The 22,121-nt window shown below is 35.9% G+C and overlaps 3 protein-coding genes across 3 annotated transcripts; 1 reads left to right on the top strand and 2 right to left on the bottom strand.

Moving 5' to 3' along the window:
• The first annotated feature begins 8,577 nt into the window (after positions 1-8,577).
• Positions 8,578-12,467, top strand: LOC107814106 (peroxidase 60-like). The gene is made up of 4 exons (XM_016639439.2): positions 8,578-8,835; positions 9,723-9,905; positions 10,683-10,842; positions 11,565-12,467. The coding sequence occupies exons 1-4, from the start codon at positions 8,617-8,619 to the stop codon at positions 11,996-11,998; spliced, it is 996 nt and encodes a 331-aa protein (XP_016494925.1). The 5' UTR covers positions 8,578-8,616; the 3' UTR covers positions 11,999-12,467.
• A 228-nt stretch (positions 12,468-12,695) lies between these two features.
• On the bottom strand, positions 12,696-13,562 carry LOC107814105 (germin-like protein 9-3). The gene is given in 3 exon segments (XM_075239495.1): positions 12,696-12,968; positions 12,970-13,065; positions 13,067-13,562. Coding segments are annotated over 3 exon segments (639 nt in total). The 5' UTR covers positions 13,454-13,562; the 3' UTR covers positions 12,696-12,812.
• LOC107814108 (F-box protein At5g39450-like) lies at positions 12,696-17,183 on the bottom strand. Its single transcript, XM_016639441.2, has 2 exons — positions 14,274-17,183; positions 12,696-13,377 (listed from the first exon to the last, which is right to left on the bottom strand). Exon 1 carries the CDS (start codon positions 16,130-16,132, stop codon positions 14,279-14,281), a length of 1,854 nt encoding a protein of 617 aa, XP_016494927.2. The 5' UTR covers positions 16,133-17,183; the 3' UTR covers positions 12,696-13,377; positions 14,274-14,278.
• Between the last annotated feature and the right edge of the window lie 4,938 nt (positions 17,184-22,121).

The following is a 22,121-nucleotide window of genomic DNA, read 5'->3' as shown; positions in this document are numbered from 1 at the left end:
GGTCAAGCTTGTGGAATTTATCTCGGCGTGACCTTCTTCAACTACCGATCTCATGAGTTTCACGACGGCCCCTGAATCGAGCTCGTTGTCCTCGATTGATGACCCTAAGTTTGCGAGAGCATCGGCCTCACTATTCTGATCTCGAGGCACATGTTGCAAACTCCATTCCTTAAATCGGTGCAAAGTTACTTGTAACTTATCTAGGTATCTTTGCATTCAATATTCTCTAACTTTGAAGGTTCCGTTAACTTGATTCACTACGAGGATGGAGTCGCATTTGGCCTTGATCACCTCCCCTACCAAGACTTTGACTAGTTCGAGACCTGCAATCATGGCCTCATATTCGGCCCCATTGTTAGTCAATTTCACAGTTTTAATAGATTTTCTAACCACGTTACCTGTGGGTGGTTTTAGCACGATACCGAGCCCGGACCCTTTCGCGTTTGAAGCACCGTTCGTGAAGAGGGTCCAGATTCTTGAGGACGTACCCGAATTTATCAATAGTTCTCTTTCGACCTCGGGTACTAGGGCCGGTGTGAAGTCAACTACGAAGTCTACCTAAATTTGAGACTTAATTGTTGTTTGGGGTCGATATTCGATATCATACCCGTTGATTTCTATGGCCCATTTGGCCAACCGTGCCAAAAGCTCGGGTTTATGCAAAACATTTCAAAGTGAATATGTTGTTACAACACATATGGGGTGACATTGAAAGTATTGTTTTAGTTTTCTGGAGGCGCTTATCAAAGCGAGCGCCAAATTTTCTAGGTGGTGATATCTAGTTTCCATCTCACCTAAGGTCCGGATGACATAATAAATGGGGAATTGCGTACCTCGTTCTTCTCGGACTAGGACTTCACTTACCTCTACCTCTGATACTGCCAAATATAAGTAAAGATGTTCGTCTGTCCTTGGTGTGTGAAGCAGCGACGGGCTAGATAAGTACCGTTGAAGCTCCTCCAAATCCTGCTGGCATTCCGAGGTTCAAGTGAAATTATTTTTCTTCTTAAGCAATGAGAAAAATCGGTTGCCTTTATCGAAAGACCTCGAGATAAATCGCCCCAGGGTGGCCATGTGCCAGGTTAACCTCTGCATGGCTTTTACGCTGTCTACCACCGTGATGACATCGATAGCTTTGATTTTATCGGGATTAATCTTGATTCCACGGTTAGATACCATGAACCCGAGAAATTTGCCTGACTGGACCCCGAATGCACATTTTTCCGGGTTTAGCTTCATGTTGTATTTCTTCAATATACTGAGAGTTTCCTGCAAGTGCTTTAAATAGTCCTCTGCTCGCATGGACTTAACTAGCATGTCATCAATGTAAACTTCCATACATTTTCCTATTTGTTCTTCAAACATCCGATTTACTAGGCGTTGATAAGTGACACAAGCATTTTTGAATCCAAATGGAATTACATTGTAGCAGTAGGTACCATACTTAGTGATGAACGAGGTCTTTTCTTGATCATCCGGGCTCATTTGTATTTGATTATACCCGGAATAGGCATCGAGAAAACTGAGGATCCCGTGGCCGACCGTGGCATCGATCATTCGATCGATATTAGGCAAAGGAAAAGAATCCTTGGGGCATGCTTTATTTAGGTCCTTGTAATCTATACACATTCTAAGCTTGTTTCCATTTTTAGGGACTACTACTACGTTTGCTAATCATTCGGGGTATTTTACTTCACGGATTGAACCCATTTTAAGAAGCTTGGTTACCTCGTCTTTGACGAAAGGATGTTTGATCTTGGATTGGGGTCTTCTTTTGCTTCACCGGTTGGAACTTCGGATCCAAACTTAGTCTATGGGTGGTGATTTTCGGTGGGATCCTTGTCATGTCAAGATGGGACCAAGTGAAATAATCCATGTTAGCTATAAGAAATTGAATAAAAGTTTTCCTGAGCTCGGGATTTAACCCCGTGCCTAGGTATACCTTTCGTACGGGCAACTGTTCAATTAATGTGATTTTCTCCAGTTCTTCGACCGTTGATTTGGTAGCGTCAGAATCATCGGGGACTATAAAGGATCGAGGGATCCCATAATCATCATCTTCGTCAAACTCCTGCTTTTCTAGTTGGGTCGAGGCCGACATTTGTGGTTGCTATTTGGTTTCCTCCTTCGAATTTGACCCCTTTGTCGATGAGAGTGATGATATCGGAATCACTTCGTCGACGACAAATATTTCCTTTGCGGCGGGTTGCTCCCCGTAGATTGTTTTGATTCGCTATGGTGTTTGGAATTTCAGAACCTGGTGAAGGGTCGAGGGTACTACTCTCATGTTTTGGATCCATGGTCTCCCAAACAGAGTGTTATACCTCACGTCACCCTCGATCACGTGGAACTTCATTTCTTGGATGGTCCCGGCCACGTTTACCGGCAAAGTTATTTTGCCCTTAGTAGTTTCACATGCCATGTTAAATCCGTTTAGCACTAGGGCCGCGGGCACAACCTGGTCCTGTAGACCAAGTTGCTCTACAACCTTCGATCGAATGATGTTGGTCAAACTACTTGGATCAATTAACACACGCTTAACTTGAGTCTTGTTTATGAGTACAAATATTACTAGTGCATCGTTATGGGGTTGCATGATTCCTTCTGCGTCTTCGTCGTTGAAGGACAAGGTTCCTTTCGGTATGTAGTCCTAAGCCCGAGATCGCTTCTCCCTTACGATCGAGACCTTAATGCGTTTAAAGTATGGCCCTTGGGGAACATCGATACCTTCGATAATCATGTAAATAATATGTTGAGGTTCTTATTGCTCATTTTTCCTGTTGAACTCTCTGCTTTTGAAGTGATTTTTTGGCCCGATCACTTAAAAACCTCTCGAAGGTGCCCTTCGTTGAATAACCGGGCTACTTCTTCTCTCAACTGCGTGCAATCTTCCGTTCTGTGGCCATATGTGCCATGATACTTAGACAATTAATTGGGATTTCTTTGGACTGGATCGGTCTGCAGAGGTCGAGGCCATTAGGTATCTTTTATGCGTCTGATAGCCGATACGAAGGCAGATGCATCAACATTGAAGTTATACTCCGACAATCGCGGTACTTCCTTAGGTCCGGTATGCCTATCGAAACTATTATTGTTGATCAGCCCTCGAGATCCTTGGCCTCGATCGCTTCTCCTTTCAACTCGTACGGAGTTGTGCCCATGTCCGTTGCCCCTACAATCTCTATTATACTGCTGATATCGATCCATGTTCGTTCTTGGTTCTCGATTGATATCTCTTTTGGTAGTGGATCCAGAAGGATCCCCCAGCTGGTCATCTTCGACTATAATCTTTGATTGATATCAATTATGTATATCGGTCCAGGTAACAGCCGGGTACTCAATCAAGTTCTACTTCAACTGCTGTGAAATCACTGAGCTTCGTTCATTTAGTACTTGAGTGAAAGCTTGAACGGCCCAATCATCTATGACCGGTGGTAGATCCATTCGTTCCATTTGAAAACGAGATACAAATTCTATTAACATCTTGTTCTCTTTTTGCCTTACCTTGAAAAGGTCCGATTTCCTAGTCTCGACCTTTATGGCTCAGGCGTGTGCTTTTACAAAAGAATCTGCAAGTACGGCAAAAGAATCGATAGAGTTAGGTGGTAAATTATGATACCATATCATTGCTCCCTTTGACAGGGTTTTCCCGAATTTCTTTAGCAATACAGATTCAATCTCGTCATTCTCTAGATCATTCCCTTTAATGTCACACGTGTAAGAGGTGACATGCTCGTTAGGGTTGGTCATTATATTTAGGAATCTTTGGCATACGAAACTTTTTGGGGATCGGTTTGGGAGCTGCGCTCGAGGAAAAGACTTTTGTATGAACTTTTTGGAATCCAAACCCTTCAATATTGGTGGTGTCCCCGGGATCTGATCAATCCTGGAGTTATAAGTTTCCACTTTCTTGTCGTTTTCTTCGATCCTCTTTTCCCCTGATTCTATCCGCTTTGTTAGTTTCTCGAGCATCTTTATAATCTCGGAGTTATTCCCCGATTCTTGTTCATTTGACCTTACCACAGTTGGACCCGTTCTGTGGGTGACTTCTTGGGGTGGACCGAGCTCGATCCTACTCGGTGCCCGGGTTTGTCTCTGCAACTGAGCTATCACCACCTGTTGAGCTTGCAGCATTTCGAAAATCATACGCAGGCTGATCCCGTCTTCTCCAATATTTTGGGTACTTCGAACTACAGATCGGATTTCACCATGGATGCTATTTTCGGGATCAGAATGTTGGTTTGCATCGATGGCTACATGCGAATTAACATCAATCGGATCCATGGCTCGAGTTTCAATGGGGTCAGCAGGTGGCCTTCCATCCCCGGGCGTCTCGCTGTTATTCTCCCCTTGATGGCCAGATTCGTTGTCGATATGTAGAGGTATTAATTAACCTAAGCCTTCAAGTTTGTTCACTCTCAAACTGAATGGAGAGTAGCTGATAGAAGAATAAGATGGCTCAATATCAACACCAGAAAAAGATAGTATATTGCTTTATGTTCTATGAATCTGCTCCTTATAAATGATCATACCCCTCTTTATATAGTAGGGAAGTCCTATTCTTAATACAATTTTTAAATACAGTAAGGAATCCCATGATAACTAATTGGCCCCTCCTTGATATGCGCCGGGATTTCCGTCGAGATTCTCGCCCAATTGCGGATATTCCGATTTTATGTTTTTTGGCTTGATAAGCTTCCCTCGATCGAGGCCGAAATCGGCCTCGATCGATCTCTACTTAATCCGATCTCGATATTGACCGATCTCTACTTAATCCGATCTCGATATTGACCGATCTCTATTTTGCTCAACCTTGATCTTAGCCTATCTCGATCTTGACCGGTCTCTATCTTGATCGGTCTTTGGGTCTCGAACTCGGCAACCTAACTTCGCATCATGGTTTGATATTACACGAAGTTGAACCTCGGTCTTATCATGTTCCGGTCTCGATTATTCATATGAAGGGCAAACTCGGTGTTGACCGTATACAAATATCTAAAACTAAAAACTATGCCGAAAAACAAAGAAGTACGACACAAAAAACAATTAGAATAAAAGTTAGGATGTCATTATTTTTCTCTCTAATTCATATACATGACCCTAAAGCATTACTCAATTACGAAAAATGGGAATAATAGAGAGAACTAATAATACCTTTAGAGAAAATTATTTCGTCCTACACCAAAACATTAAGCATTACTCAATTACGAAAAATGAGAACTTACTAAATTACGAAAAAACAGAAACAATAGAGAGAACTAATAATACCTTTGGAGAAAATTGCTTCGTTCTACACCAAAACCTTTAGAGAATAATGAATAATATGGAACAATGACATCTTATATAGGAATAGCTGTCTTATTCTTTTCCTACCCGGATTCGTGCAATTAAGCTGAATTATATGGGAGAAGATTAAATAAAGAAAAATATTGTTGTCAAAAAAGGAAAAGGCTTGCAAAAAGAAGTTGACGGTGAGGAGAAACCAAATAGACCATATATTGTCCAACAAAAAGTAGGATAACAAGAAGAAATATGCCTCAAAGAAAAAGAATTTGACCCAAAGTCGGCTGTGTACCATTGATGTATGCGTAGTTTAAATGGAAATAAAAATCAGCCTCAGGTAATTTATAATTATATCCTTAAATTATACAAATAATTAAGGTTATAAAAGTCGAACAATATTTTAAGGTTATTTTAGTCGTTCAACATTTCGCTTAGGGGTTTCGTACTTTTAATATAATATAGATAGATAGATATAAATATAGATATAGATAGGTATTGACATAGATAGATAGATATATAATATATAATCATTTTTACTAAAGTCTCGCTACTCATTGGAAGAAGCCAATAACACTTACTAAACACAATATAATTTGTACACTAAGCCCCTATTGGAACCATTGTTATTCTTTTAAATCTATGCAGATACATGTGCTCGTGATGGTAGTGGTAAGACGAGTTAGGTTGCTATTATATCTAGCTTCAATACTTTTGGTGAGCCCCACTCGTATTATTAGTAGGTAATAGTCATAAACATCTAACTAGAATAATCTTTTATAAGTGGGGTGTGTCTTCACATAGGCGGATTCAACATTCTTTAAAAAAAAAAAATGCCTTTAAATTATTTGAAATAATTTAAAAATGTCCTTCGTTTGTTTTTAGTACAAAAAATATCCATGTCGTCTATATTTTGGACCACAAATGTCCTTAAATTGTTAATCTGGCCATTGAAAGTTACATGACAGTCAAACTTGTTAGATTTGATTATATGACCATCCACCCAAGCAATCCAACATGGCAAAATTATTTTTTCGAAAATTCTTTTTAAAATACAAAATCAACACTTATTTTGAAAAAGTAAAAAATTTTGGATTTTTTTTATTAAAATACAAAATCAACACTTATTCCGAAAAAGTGAAAAATTTTCGAAAAAATTATTTATTTCGATTTTTTTTATTAAAATACAAAATCAAATCGCTATCAGAATCCGTGGGGAGAGATACTTCTTTTAGTCTATAATACCATTTGTTAGGATCAAATCCTTGTTATCAGAATTGCTATCAGTTTAAGAAAAATAACCCCCAAATATTTATTTTTTCGGAATAAGTATTGATTTAGTATTTTAATAAAAATTTCCGAATAAATAAATTTTTATATTTTTTTTACTTTTTTCGGAATAAGTATTGATTTTGTATTTTAAAAAAATTTCCGAAAAATTAATTTTTTCAAAAAAATAAATTTTTCCATGTTGGATTGTTTGGGTGGATGATCATGTAAGCAATTCTAACCCAGTTGGACTGTCATGTCACCTTCAATGACAAGACTAACAGTTTAAGGGCATTTGTGGTCCAAAATAAAAACGACATGAATTGTTTTGGTACCAAAAACAAACGGAGGACATTTTTAAGCTATTTCAAATAATCCGAAGGCAGTCTTGGGCCTTTTCCGTTCAAAATTTGAATCTTATAAATTCTTAGCGATCACAAATTAATATACAATAATAATGTGACAAACTATCAATAACTGATATGGGCAAAAGTGATACTTTGAGCGGGTAGAATGTAATTTTTATTTGGCTTGTCTGTTTTCAAAAGAAAAAGGAAACGAAAAAATGTCTGCAGATATTGTTTTCTGAAAAAAAACAAAAGTGAAGTTAAAAGATATACAATGGGATTCGAGCCTTCATCAATTATTCAAAACATAGCTTAAGTTGGTTACACCTTTGCTGCTGAACCAACAAGTGATTTTAGTTTTGGGTTTCAAGTTAAAAATAATTATAAAACAATAACCCAATAAAATTTTATTAAGCTAAAAATAATTATATATTTAGTATAAATATTTTCAATACAAATACAAAGTTTAGATAGTTACATATATCCCGAGAACCCATACCCAATATATCCGCCCTTGTGTCCCAAATATTTTTATTCTTATGTAAGTCTTTAGAGGTTCCATTACACACTTGTGGGAAGGTCTAGTTATGTGCATAAGATATTGATTTCATGTTACGTTTATTTATGTTTCCACACATGTTTTGGGGCTTATAACCAACTTTATATTTTCAGTTAATGTTTAACTTAAAAAATAATTTTTGTGATCAAAACAATTAAATAAATGTTTGGAGTTACTAACAACGGATTAATTAAAGAAATCTTATCGAAGTTTGTAGCCTTTCTTCCCCATGAACTCAATAGTAATTTGCCAGAAATAGAGAGCGAAGATAAAACTACGTGATTGAGAGAATAATTAAATAGTATTCGATGGGGATACAAGATACAGAATGAGGGTTTAAATAGTAATTCCAATATCGTAACTGTTCGTGTTGTCTAGCTATGCCCGTTACTGTCATTTATTAGTTGTGGTTTACATAATTGATTTGTAATGGATGAAAAAATAATGGCAAATCCCGTATAATCCGGAATCAATTGATTCTTTCCTTATTCACGCCTATTAATGACCCTTTCCATCATTCCCAAGATTATTCTCTTATGTTTAGTTCTGAGACTAATATGCATGGTATGAATTTGTTCAACTCCGAGAGTGTTTCACATATTATTTTTACACGTCATTATTCACTTCGCCGACACATGTCATCATTTAATCGACCTACATGGCGAGTCTATTTTTCACTGATACAATTAAATTGAGACCACGTGATCCTTAATATTTCAATGACTTGCAAGCCATTATCAGATATTTTATTTCATTTGCAGGAAAAAAATGTTAAGTACTGGACAGCAAAGGCAGGAGGAGAGGAACTTAGGTGCATGAGGACAGATGGCAAAGGTTTATATATTATATCAACATAAAATATTAGGAAGCAAATCAAATCAGAGATATGGAAAATTAGAAAAATGATAAAAGCTTGGAGTTCTAAAAGATAATATTATCTAGAATATTACTTAACACTAAGTTAAACCACAACAATCATTTTTTTCAAGAACATGAAGGCACGTTATTTTAATCTAATAGAAATGGTCGTGCCGAGCATATACAATTTCAAGTTGCATCTTTGTATCCTTAATTAATGAACATTATAAATAGGAACATTAAATGTGTTTTCTTTCACCCACATTTAAGAAAACAAAAAAGAAAAGATAATTCATTTGCAAAATGTCGAAAGCAGTAGCACTAGTTATTGTATTATTTTTGGGACTATTCTCTGACCATTGCTATGGACAACTTCGAGTTGGATTTTATAAAGGAATAAAATGTGGGCAAAAAGATGTTGAAGGTGTTGTACGAGAGGTTGTAAAATCATGGCGTTTTACAAAGGATAAAACTATTGCAGCTGCTCTTCTTCGTATGCAGTTCCATGACTGCTTTGTTAATGTAAGAATACTACCTTTGCATTTTCTTCTTCTTCTTCTTCTTTCACCTTTTTTTTTTTTTTTTAGCGTACTCGAATAAGAGAGGTATGACTGTATTTTTAGCGTACGACATTCGTTTGATTTCATGTGAAGGTGTTTGACTAAACACGAAACTTAAGAAATAAAGGGTAACCCGGTGCACTAAGCTCCCTCTATGCGCGGGGTCGGAGAAAAGGCCGGACCACAAGGATTTATTGTACGCAGCCTTATCATGTATTTCTGCAAGAGGATGTTTTCACAGAACATTTTTTAAACTTGCTTTCATAACTATAAAATCATATTATTGAGGGTCCAACTCGAAAGTTTAACTTTAAATTATTTTTAAATTTAAAGTATGTTATTCTTTTTGAATCAGACAAAAAAGAAAGGAGTAACACATAAAGTGAGACAGAATGAGTATTTCTATGTGATGACGATGTGCTTTAAAATAATTAAAAGATTTCTAAAAAACATTGCAACTATATATATGTAGCTAAAGCTAACAAAAAAGGAATATTTTTTTTCCTTCAACAAAAATAACAACAATAACAATCTCAGTGTCATCTCGCAATTAGAGTCTGGGGAGGGTAACATGTACACCGACCTTACCCCTACCTTGTAAAGGTAGAGTGACTATTTTCGAGAAACCCTCTACTAAGAAAAAGCATAGTCACAACATAATTGATAAGATATACATCAATGAAGAAGCCATGTAAAAAGAAGCAATAACAACGACACGATAATAGGATAACCAAAGCTAAAAAGACAACCGGTAGTAATAAAGATGTACGTAATCTTTTTCTCTTCGTGAAATTAATATTTGTGGAACCTTTTTAATGGGCTAATGTTATGTACTTGATATGAATATAGGGTTGTGATGCATCAATTCTATTGGATGGAGACAACAGTGAGAAAAAAGCAGGAGCAAATAAAAGTGTTAGAGGATATGAACTCATTGATGCTATAAAACAAGCTTTAGAGACAGAATGCCAAGGCGCAGAGGTTTCTTGTGCTGACATTATTTCTTTGGCAACTAGAGATGCTGTTCTCTTGGTAAATTACATTCTATTTCATCACTTTTAATAATCACTTCTTCATTATCATTTCCATTATTTGAGATTTTCTATTTTCGAGGAGCGTCCAGTCGAATCATTTTATCATTTATATAAAATTGACTTGACCGGTTGTTGCTCCTTAACTTATGTATTAGCAGTCGTTTTCAGCTGTTGTTTCCCCTCTCAAGAGCGGTTTACTTTACTGAGTTGTCCACGGATGCTGTTACAAGTGTTCAAGATACTTAATGAGTTGAAAGATTAACGTTTTAAAGTTCTGTGCACTAACAGTGTAACTGTTTATAAAAACAAATATAATATGTAATTTGAAAAATAAAATAACTAAATTGGAATTTCCCCCCCTTGTGAGATGCACCCCCTCCCGGTGGTATTAGGGTTAGTCCGGTAGTTTTTCTTGTTCTTAGATTGCTAGTTTTATATATTGTTTTCCTATTACCTTCGCGTCGATTTCTTAGTATCTTGCTGTGGTCAATGCTTGTCGCTACTGCTTCCTTCCATCTATTTTCTGGCTCTTAATTTGTTATTACTATTTTTCTGGCACTTGTTGTTGATATTGCTTGTTTCGATTTTTTTTTTCCATCTTTCTTGAGCCGATGGTCTATCGGAAACAACCTTTCTACCTTCCCAAGTAGGGTAATGTCTACGTACACACTACCCTCCGACGACGCTACTTATGAGACTTCATTGGGTCTGTTGTTGTAGTTGTTGTTGTGACATGCACATCCTAATACCAATTTTGATTATAAAAATGTAACAGAGTGGAGGAAAATGGTACAATGTAGAAACAGGAAGAAGGGATGGGAGTGTTTCCCTTGCATCAAATGTCAATCTTCCTGGTCCATCCATTTCAGTCTCTGATTCCATCAAAGTTTTTGCCAGCAAAGGGCTTAATGCACCAGATATGGTTTATCTTCTAGGTAACTTCCAATTTTTTCTTTCTGAACGTTTTTTTTTTATTTTTAAATAATTTATTTTATATATGTAGTTAGAGGTGGACCCGTGATTTGAAAGTCGCGGGTGCACTTTTGAATTCAACCAAAATCTGCTTTGTATATAGGGTACCACTGCTAATATATCACTATTTTCTAAAAATATATATATGGAATTTTTGTCGAACTTTACGGCTGCCGGCGACCCCTTTTGGTATAACATAGTTCCGCCTCTGTATATAGCAATAATATTTGGATGAGTTTGTCATATCTCCACTATTTCACCACATACTTGTTACCTTCCATCAACGTGGGTATCAGTAACTCTACCCATACCCACCTGTTCTTAGATAGATGGAAAAAAAATTACCTAACATTATTTGGTTTTACGGAGATGAATCACAGTCTCTCATGATTTACATCCTACTTTACTGGTTGTTGGTCCACACCCTTCTGAACGTTCTTTGTTTTCCAATCCTTCATTTTTTCCGCATTTTCTTATAATATGTATCCGAGCCAGTTTGCGTACACCTCAACTATTTCATCAGATACTTGCCACTTACCAACTAATGCGGTACGCTTAGCTAGATGAGAAGAAATCACTAAACATTTTTTCGTTCATTTTATTGACCGATAGGCCACGCCCTTGAATGCTTTGAAATGTTCTCTATTTCAAGAATTAATAATTAAAGTATGATTTTTAATCCCAGGTGGCCACACTGTTGGAACTGCTCACTGCTCAAACTTCCAAGATAGGCTATACAACTACAAGAAAACAGGTGGTCCTGATCCAGCCATGAACAAATTGATGTTATTCTCGTTAAGAATGAAGTGTCCTAGAAGTTCAAATTTTGATAATTCTGTTCCTCTTGATATGGGCACTCCATCAGTTGTTGATAACTCATTTTATCAACAAATTAAATGGGGAAATGGGGTTCTTGAAATTGACCAGCAAATAGCATTAGATCCATTGACAAATAAAACTGTGGATGATATAGTCCAAGGGCCTGATTTTTACACTAAGTTTGGAGAGGCTATGGTGAAATTGGGAAGAGTTGAAGTACTCACTGGAACACAAGGAGAGGTTAGAAAATCATGTAGGGCTGTGAACAACAACAACAAGAAGCCATTCATTTTATTTTAGGGATCAATTAGCAGAAGTATTTTTTGGAAGGGGAACAGAAATGATACGCTACTGATGGGGTCTGAACCCTCCACCTCAACTGTGAGAGACATGGATCTACAAATGATTTATTGTGTGTTGTTTTGTGTATTTTATTTTCTTGAGGGGGTGGGTCAAGAGGAAACTCTTCCTTTAATGATTCTTTGGCATTTGAAATTTGAGTATTGTTGTACTGTTTTTCTTATTTTATGAATTCTTTTTGTTTTTATGTATTGAGTTGTTTCTCCTGTTCAAATCTGATTAGAATTGTTTTCTTGAGTCGAGGGTCTTTCGGAAACGGCCTCTCTACCTCCACAAGGTAGGGATAAGGTCTGCATATACTTTGCCCTCCCCAAACCCCACAATGTGAGATTATACTGGGTATATTGTTGTTGTTTATGTATTGAGTTGTAATATGATTCTTACTGAAACTATTTTTCAGATTAATGAAGCAAAAGGGAAATGTGATTCGTTTCTACTTTATCTACCTTTGCAGTCATGCCATTTTTCTTCTCTTGTTCTACTTTTCCCTTTTGGTTGGACACAACGAAAAATAAAAAATGAGTGGCTATTTGGGCACTGATTATAACAAAGTTGGTCAATTGTTATAACCACTTTGGATTTAGACAGCAGACTAAAAGTTGCATACTAATAGGAAACTTGTAAAGACAAATGAATAGAAAATGAACAGCCAATATCATAATGATAAGATTACCAAACAACAAAGAAAGAATGAAAACATTACATATGAATCTTTTTTGCGCATGAGGTACTGAATTCAGAGGTGAAGTTTTATTTAGAAATTCGCCGAGCAACAATGAGATCCTAGGATGAGACCAGCCTTGATCTTCTGAACAGTAGCAAGATCAGTCTTGAATGACTTCGCGAGAATCTGATCATCGACACCAGTAGCAAACAAAGTTGTAGGAAGTGAAACAGTTCCAGCATTTGCTGCTACCAAGTGCAGAAACAGCTATAGCTGATTTATTCCAATCAAAATTGTATTGATAATGTAATAGTCCTTTTGGAAACACAAACAAGTCCCTGGAATTGTAAAATCTGAGTGTAGAGCTTGTTAGTACTGTCCCTCAAACCAACCTGGAGATTTCCTTGCACCACAAATAAGAGCTCGGCTGCACGAGGGTGGGTTGATACTCGCACCATGGAACTGAAGACAGCAAGTGAAGTACTCTGTCCATGTAAAGCTGGAAATTCTGCCTTGTTAGCTTTTGTCACTTTGAAGTTTGTGATAATGCTGCCAAAACTTCCATGCATGCCAGTGAAGGTGAAGAAATTCCCATCTATTGTCTCTCCAGTCTGATCTTCAGGAACAATGAAGTCGGTCAAGATATATGGATCGCCTGCTTAAGCCATCCAAGAATTAGTAAGAATAGCAACAACAAAGACAAGAACAATTTTTGTGAAGCACGAGGCCATTTTCGCTCTTCTGAGGAGGAAGGGTATGAGATGAAGCTAGTTGGACTTGGAAAAGTTTTGGGAAATCTACACTGTATAGCCGCTGGAAAATGTAATTTTTTGTATATTAATATATAATATACATATTTTATACATAATTAGTGTATATTTTTTTTTATATATTTGGCCAGTGGTTTGTAATTATTTTCGGCCGACCGGCCAAATTTGTCAAATGCCCAAAAGTTTTAAGAGTATGATGGTTAACTTAATTCAATCAAATATTTATACGAGCCCAGAGTCTTTTATCTTTGTGGAAAGAAAACCAAAATTTGCTGGAAGATCCAGGTGATCATTGACATTAAGCTTGATCCTTATTTATTCTCTTTGCTACATACGGCAGAAACTACTAGGAAAGCACATCTGAAGATCATGTAGAAAAAGTCTGTTAAATACCTTCGATTTGCCAGTTGTTAGACTTTTAGATATGATCATAAACAGTTGCTAAAATAAAGTTCACAACATGAGTTAACTTGCTGAAGCAGTCCGTAAAAGTTGGTAGAGATTAGAAATAAACACTTTTATCAGTTTCCCCTCTACAACTAAAGGGTTTTTCTGTTTCTCTTCCGAGTCAAAAGCCAAATGTCCCAAAACTAGAAAAGGAATGAGTTGCATTATCTAGTTCAACTTCAATTTACTTTATTTCAACTAAAGGGTTGATTCTATTTTAAAGATTTATAATTATCTTAACAATCCACCAGCAACAATATCACATTTATTTGTGCGAAGAAATGAACCTTGGGCCTAACTCGTCAAATCTATAAATACAGATGTCAAACCATACCTTGGTTAAGCTTGACCATTGGAGGCATTGGAGAAGCCAGCAAAAACATTTGAATAGGACCTGGTAAGGTATGCAAAATTGGAAACTGGTGGTAGAGCCGGAATCCTTTCCCCTTTCCTCAAAAGCTCTTGCAAATTTAGCCTCTGTAAGGTCAACACAGCCCGCGATTCCTTCCATATAAAAGCAAGCAATTTTTCTTCGATTACAAAGAGCGAACCAGGTTTTGAACCAGGATATCTGAAACCGTACCCGTTAGCAATACCTTCACCCATAAAAGCATGCTTAACATCTAGAGGGTTGCATTCCCCATCAGTACTCCAAGGGAATGGATCATTTGAAGGCTCGTCGATATTCACTATAAACATAGCTGAGCCATTAGGATGCAAAACATAATGTGTACCTTCTAATATCTTGGTCGCGATAAGTAACTTCTGCCCTTGGGACTCCTCATATGACAGTAAAAGAAGAAACAATGCCTTTCCGGGCTTGTCATCAGAAGGCCTCCCAGGAGGCCAACCAAAAGTTCCTCCCCACAGACCAGCATATTCTTTGCCCGCTTCTGACGCCCGCATAGGCAACTTATAGAGAGCAAATCTACTTTCGTGCATATTTGGCCAAGCACGATAAGAGGATAACTTCACAGTTGAAGCATGTAATGTTAGCCCTATTGCATCACCTGGTTGCAGGAACTCGTGAAGCTGGGCATGCTTACTGCCGTGGCCAGAGGAATTCTTTTTAAGAAGGTCAAGCTTGCCATTGATTGAGTCTGACTTCTTGAGTATATGTTTCAGACTGTGTCTAACATATTCAGCAATCGTCTTCCTCCTGGTGCACCGACTCCGACTCTCATCAGCAGTTTGTGATGTAGGACCGCCACTTATCAGATCAAGATTCTGTCTGAACTCACTCAATCCAATATGAGTAGGATGGAAAGGCAACTCGGAACCAGCCTTCCAGATGGTTAAACCATCACCATTGTACATTTGCATAAGTAGCGATCTTCTTTCATACAAGAGTTCCATATCCTCTCGTAAAGCAGCCTCCTCTGCTCTCAGACGAGGAAATAATATGACATCGTTAGCATCTGGCAGCATTTGACGAACTTGGTTAGTAACTGTATCAAGCAACTTTCTCCTATCAACAAATGCAAGCCGGCCAAAGGGCACTACTGTTGCATGCTGTCCCGTTACCCTTTCTGACCTAGAAACCCCATTACTTGACCTGCATATCTTCCATGAAACCTCATTCTCCGAAGGATGAATAAAGCTCTTGCTGTGAAACAACTTACCCCCGCCACTCTGCTGCCGAGGCTCAACCTCTAACAGAAGCGCATTGCAAGTCTTGTCGACCTTCTTGAGTGAACCAGGATAAACATAATCAGTTCCTTTCTCCCTACCGTGGAGGAAAAACGCAGCGGAGCCCTCAAAATCAGAAACAACTTCAAATACAGGTGACCACAAAATAGGCCCTTCTTCAAGGCCTAAAGGACCGAGTTCTTGGGGAATGATTCGACAACCAACCACCGATATGAAACCAGGCATAACATAAACAACATTGCCGAGTTCAGGATTTTGATGAACCCAAATACCAAGCAAAGGCGTTATCCCTACAAGAAAGCGACAAAGCGCCTTGTAGGAACAGAGTCCCTTTCGCCATTCAACAAGGTCCCTATGAGGAACCACCCCAAGCATATTGCATTGTGAAAACCAAATCTTATCGGAGGCAGCTAAATCATGCAGTTTTCTACAGCATAAACCAAGATTGCATACATCCCTTGGTGTAAGTGATCTACTTACTATCGCAAACACGTCATCAGGCAGTGCTAAAAGCAAGCTAGACCCACAAACATCAGGCGACATAGTACCACTTGCTTACCTCTCAATAGGGAATTCAAGATTTTGCTATAACTTCCAAATTCATAACACAGAATTCCCTTTTTTTTACATACACAAGAATGCTAAAACTAAAGAATGATCAAAACTGCCAGCAGCCCATCAAAAAGTCATTACTTAAGAAGGGTAATATTCAGTCATACCTCTCAAAAATCACTACTTTCTCAATTGGGTTTCAAGATGTTGCTACAAACTTCACCAAAGAACCCTCCTTTCTCAATTGGGATTCGAGATTTTGCTACAAACTTCACAAAAGAACCAAACTGGGATTCAAGATTTTGCTACAAAATTCACCAAAAAACCCTACTTTCTTAATTGGAATTCAAGATTTTGCTACAAACTTCACAAAAGAACCAAATTTCTCAATCGGGGTTGAAGATTTTACTACGAAATTCACCAAAGAACCAAACTTTCTTAATTGGGTTTGAAGATTTTGCTCCAAACTTCACCAAAGAACCCTGCTTTCTTAATTGGGATTCAAGATTTTGCTACAAACTTCACATAAGAACCAAACTTTCTTAATTGGGATTCAAGATTTTGCACCAAACTTTCTCAATTGGGTTTCAAAATTTTGCTACAAACTTCACCAATTTGTCAACCATAAGGGACTGCAATTCACTAAAAACATAAGAAACCCCTAAAAAGCAAATCAAGATCTAAAGACCCAATTGACTTTAGTAGTCATAGATCTTATTGAGCTTTGTGAGATCACACAAAAATTTTTGACAAGCCGTCCATTAATCAGTCATCACCAACCAAAACATGAATGAGAAACTGGTTGTTTTTTTCCCTCAAAGCCAATGATGATGAAGAAGAAATGTGAGGCTTTCTTCTTGAAAAGGACAAAACAAGCTTTGGAATTGTCTTTTAAAAGAGAGGGGGGAGGGGGGGGTTCTCACTTTTCCACAAGGATTACAATGACAGCCACAACCAGCTTACTAATATTGAACTGGAATCCTTAAATCAACAAGTCAAAGCAACCGAGCTCACAAAGATTGTCCAAAATGGACGAAAAGAGAGTGAAGAAATAGGGGAAAAAAAATATAAAAGCATAATCTATATATAATAAAAGGAGAGACAAATCTATATATAACGAGACAAGTGTCATAACCACAATAATGCAAGTGACATTATTAAGACAAAATAAACTATCTTTTAAATTAATTTATTTTTAAATTTTAAATTAATTGGTTACTCTATTTAAATTATCTATATATAATAAAAGTAGATGCAAATACAAGTGGCATAACCATAATAAGGCAAGTGACATTATTAAGACAAAATAAGCTATCTTTTTAATTAGAATTTTTTTTAAATTTTGAATTAATTGGTTACTCTATTTGAATTAATAAATATAAATATCTTAAAATTAGCTATATTAAAAAAATGAAACTATAAAAAATAATAACTACTCATTCAAATTAGAGATTAGTTTCAAGTTGGAGTTTTAAAGTTATTTTAAATTAAAAAATAAAAAATAAGAAAAATTAAATTAACTACAATAAAAAAAATGAAAATATTAACAATAAAAATAAACTACCTATTCAAGTTGGGGAATAGTTTCAAGTTGGAGTTTTAAAATTATTTTTAAAAAATAAAAAAATTAAAGAAATAAGCAATTGCCAATTCAAATTGGTGCGTGGTTTCAATTTTGTATTTTAAAATTATTTTAAAATAAAAAATGGAAATAAAGAAATAAAAAATTACAAAGTTAAATTGGGGAGTAGTTTATTTCTAATATAGTAGTCTTTGTATATATATATATATAATAAAAGGAGAGGCAAAGATACATTATTGAGATAAGTGGCATAACAGCAAAAAGGTAAGTGACATTATTAAGACAAAATAAACTACCTTTTTAACTAGAAAAACCTTTTTAAATTTTGAATTAATTGGTTACTCTATTTGAATTAATAAATATAAATATCTTATAATTAGTTATATTAAAAAAATAAAAAAATAAAAAAACAATAACTAATCATTCAAATTAGGGATTAGTTTCAAGTTGGAGTTTTAAAGTTATTTTAAATTAAACAACGAGTGGCATAACCACAAAAAGGCAAGTGGCATTATTAAGACAAAATAAACTACCTTTTTAACTAGAAAACCCTTTTTAAATTTTGAATTAATTGGTTACTCTATTTGAATTAATAAATATAAATATCTTATAATTAGCTATATTAAAAAAAATGAAAATATAAAAAAATAATAACTACTCATTCAAATTAGGGTTTCGTTTCAAGTTGTAGTTTTAAAGTTATTTTAAATTAAAAAACGAGTGGCATAACCACAAAAAAACAAGTGGCATTATTAAGACAAAATAAACTACCTTTTAACTAGAAAAACCTTTTTAAATTTTGAATTAATTGGTTACTCTATCTGAATTAATAAATATAAATATCTTATTATTAGCTATATTAAAAAAACAAAATATAAAAAATAATAACTACTCATTCAAATTAGGGATTAGTTTCAAGTTGGAGTTTTAAAGTTATTTTAAATTAAAAAGCGAAAAATAAGAAAAATTACATTAGCTACAATAAAAAAAAATGAAAATATTAATAATAAAAACAAACTACCTATTCAAGTTGGGGATAGTTTCAAGTTGGAGTTTTAAAATTATTTTAAAATAAAAAATAAAATTAAAAAAATAAGCAATTGCCAATTCAAATTGGTGTGTGGTTTCAATTTGGTGTTTTAAAATTATTTTAAAATAAAAAACGGAAATAAATAAATAAAAGATTGCAAAGTTAAATTGGGGAGTAGTTTATTTCTAATATAGTAGTCTTTATACACACACACACACACAAAGAGATGTAAATAATTATATTATGCCAAGTGGTATAACCATGAGACGCCAATTATAGATTTTTAGGACAAAGCTCCAACAAATTTGGTGTTTTAAAATTATTTTAAATAAAAAATGAAATAAATTAAAATAAAAAAATTGCCAATTCAAATTTGGGAGTAGTTTCAAGTTGGAGTTTTAAGACAAAATAAACTATCTTTCTAACTAAAAAATCTTTTGAATTTTAAATTTTGAATTAATTGGTTACTCTATTTGAATTAATAAATATAGATATCTTATAATTAGCTATAATAAAAACCATAAAAACATTACCCATTCAAATTGGGGAGTAGTTTCAAGTTGGAGTTTTAAAAATATATTAAAATAAAACAAAAAATGAAAAAATAATTTTTTGGGGTGTGGTTTCAATTTGGTGTTTTAAAATTATTTTAAAATAAAAAACGAAAATAAAGAAATAAAAAATTTCCAAGTTAAATTGGGGAGTAGTTTCTTTCTAATATACAACAACAACAACAACAACCCAGTAAAATCTCACTAATGGGGTCTAGGGAGGGTAGTGTGTATGCAGATGTAATGACCCAACCGGTCATTTTAACTTTTAGAACCCCGTTCCCTAAAATAAAATACCCCGAACATGCTTTTATTAATTTATGACTTGCGGGGGATTGTTGGTTCGGGATTTGGAAGCATTTGGGTTGAAATCGGAATACTTGGTTCCTTAAGTTAGCTTTAAAATGCCAAGTTTAACTTCGGTCAACATTTTGAGAAAATTACCCCGGAATCGGGATTTGACGGTTCCAATAGGTTCATATGATGATTTCGGACTTGAGCATATGTTCGAATCGGGTTTTGGATAAACCGGGAGCGTTTTGGCGCTTAATAGTGAAAATCAACTATTTGAAGGTTTAAAGTTCTTTAAATTTGGTTTGGAGTAGGGTTTTGAGAAATTGAAGTCCGTTTGGAATTTAGAGTTTAGGAATAGTTCCGTATAGTGATTTAAGACTTGCACGCAAAATTTCGTGTTATTCCGGGGAGTTTAAGTACGTTCCGGCATATTGGAAGTAAATTGAAGAACTTGAAGTTCTTAAGTTTGATTCAATTTGGTTTGGGGTATGATTCTTAGATTTGATGTTGTTTTACATGTTCCGTGAGTTCGAACGAGTCCGTTTTATGATTTCAAACCAGTTGGTATGTTCGGGCGAGGCTCCGGGGTCCCCGAGTGTTAACCGTACGACGCGCAGATCAATTTTAGAATTTTGAAGAAGAGCTGAAGCTTCCAGCTTCTGGTATGATCGCACCTGCGCATGGTCAGCCGCAGGTGTGAGCCACCATCCGCATGTGCGAAGGGGAGGATTTGCCCGTCCATCGTAGATGCGAAGAATTGGGCGCAAAAGCGGACGCGCATGTGCGGTCCTTTGGGCGCAGGTGCGGAGCCAGTCCAAGAGGAAGAATCTCGCACTTGCGAGGCTTTTCCGTCGGTGCGAAAAATCTTTCTAGGCATAACCTTAAAACGGACGAAGCTCAGTCCATTTTTATTCATTTTTCTTCCATGTTTGGGCGATTTCAGAGCTTTTTGAGAGGAGATTTTTAACTAGCAATTTGGGGGTAAGTTAAGGGTGGCAAGTGGGCCGGTTTAGGCCCGGGACCGCGGGCCAAACGGGCTAAACGAACTAGGACCGGTCTCGTGGGCCGATCCTATGATTTTTGGCCCGCCAGGCCCGAGACCATTTAGCCAGCCAGGGCCGGTCCCGGACCGGTCCCTTAGCGGGCCAAACGGTCCCAACGGCTATATTTGTTTTATTTTTTTTTAAAATCTTTTATTTTTTTTAAATTTCAAATATAGCCGTTGGCTATTTATAAAAAAGTCATTTAACCCCCCCAACTTTGTTTTAACCCCAAACGTTTTATACATTTAATATATATACTATACTATACTATATATACATCTTATATATAGCATCTTATATATAGTATATAAGATGTATATATAGCTTATCGAATATAGCTTATATATATATATATATATATATATATATATATATATATACTATATATACATCTTATATCGATATACTATATATACATCTTATATACTATATATATTCGATATTAAATATTGAATATTAAAATTTAGGTCACAATTCTATAATAAAATTTACAAAGCATTGTCTTAGATATTTTTTTAACATCCTTTTGTCTCTAATATCTTTTTTTTTTTTTTAAATGGTGGGCCCACTTAGCCCGTTTAGCCCGCGGGCCGGGACCGTTTAGCCCGGGACCAAACGGTCCCAGTCCCTACAAAAAGCCCGTTTAGCCCGGGACCGTTTGACCCGTTTAATTTGGGACGGGACCGGGACCGTTTGGACCGGCCCACTTAGCCCGTTTAGGTCAGGGACCGGCCCACTTGCCAGCCCTAGGGTAAGTTAATTCTACACCCCTTGAGTTAAATACATAGATTATAAGTAGATTATAACTAGTAAATCTTAGAAATCAAAGGTTTAAGTGAAAAACCTAGATTTTTATAAAAATGAGATTTTAACCACGAAAATAGTTATAGAATTGGATAGAAATTATATATTTGAGTTCTTGAGATTATGGGTAACGTTTCCATCCAAAATATTTTAGAATCCGGGCACGTGGGCCCGGGGTGAATTTTAAAAATTTTACCATTTTTGATAGGGTAATTTATTTAATAAATGAATTTCGAAATATTGAATATATATTAATTATTTTATATAACTTTTGAATTGTTTCGGAGTTTTCGGCATCTAATCGAGAATTTTACGCGACGCGATAATCGAAAAATGGACTTTGAGACGCGGTAAGTCTCTTGTCTATTCTTGTGAGGGGAAAATTACCCCATAGGGATTAAATTGAATAATTATTGCTAATTGCGGGGGCTACGTACGCACGAGGTGACGAGAGTCCGTGCATAGCTACTATAAATGCTAAAGTCCGGGTAGTTTAGGACTCAAAGCATGAATTATTTGTGTGAATTGTATTCCCTGATTAATTAATATTAAATTGATTTATATGAATATATTGTGAATTGTTAGATAAAGATATTAAAGGATGAAAATTTCATATGCTTGATTTTGTGTTTAAATCAATTAATTGTTAAAAGAAATTGAAATTTCATATGCTTGA

The sequence above is a fragment of the Nicotiana tabacum genome, chromosome 19 (genome assembly GCF_000715075.1).
Source record: "Nicotiana tabacum cultivar K326 chromosome 19, ASM71507v2, whole genome shotgun sequence".
In the NCBI taxonomy this organism is placed as follows: domain Eukaryota; kingdom Viridiplantae; phylum Streptophyta; class Magnoliopsida; order Solanales; family Solanaceae; genus Nicotiana; species Nicotiana tabacum.
Note: the sequence above shows the minus strand (reverse complement) of the source record. Positions and strands in the feature narration are given on the sequence as shown.

Excerpts from the sequence above, each read along its gene's own strand:
- LOC107814108 (XM_016639441.2), bottom strand. The coding sequence starts at position 16,132 with ATGTCGCCTGATGTTTGTGGGTCTAGCTTGCTTTTAGCACTGCCTGAT.
- LOC107814106 (XM_016639439.2), top strand. The coding sequence starts at position 8,617 with ATGTCGAAAGCAGTAGCACTAGTTATTGTATTATTTTTGGGACTATTC. Across the intron at positions 9,906-10,682 it reads CTAGAGATGCTGTTCTCTTG|AGTGGAGGAAAATGGTACAA; the intron begins GTAAATTACATT and ends AAAATGTAACAG. Across the intron at positions 10,843-11,564 it reads AGATATGGTTTATCTTCTAG|GTGGCCACACTGTTGGAACT; the intron begins GTAACTTCCAAT and ends TTTTAATCCCAG.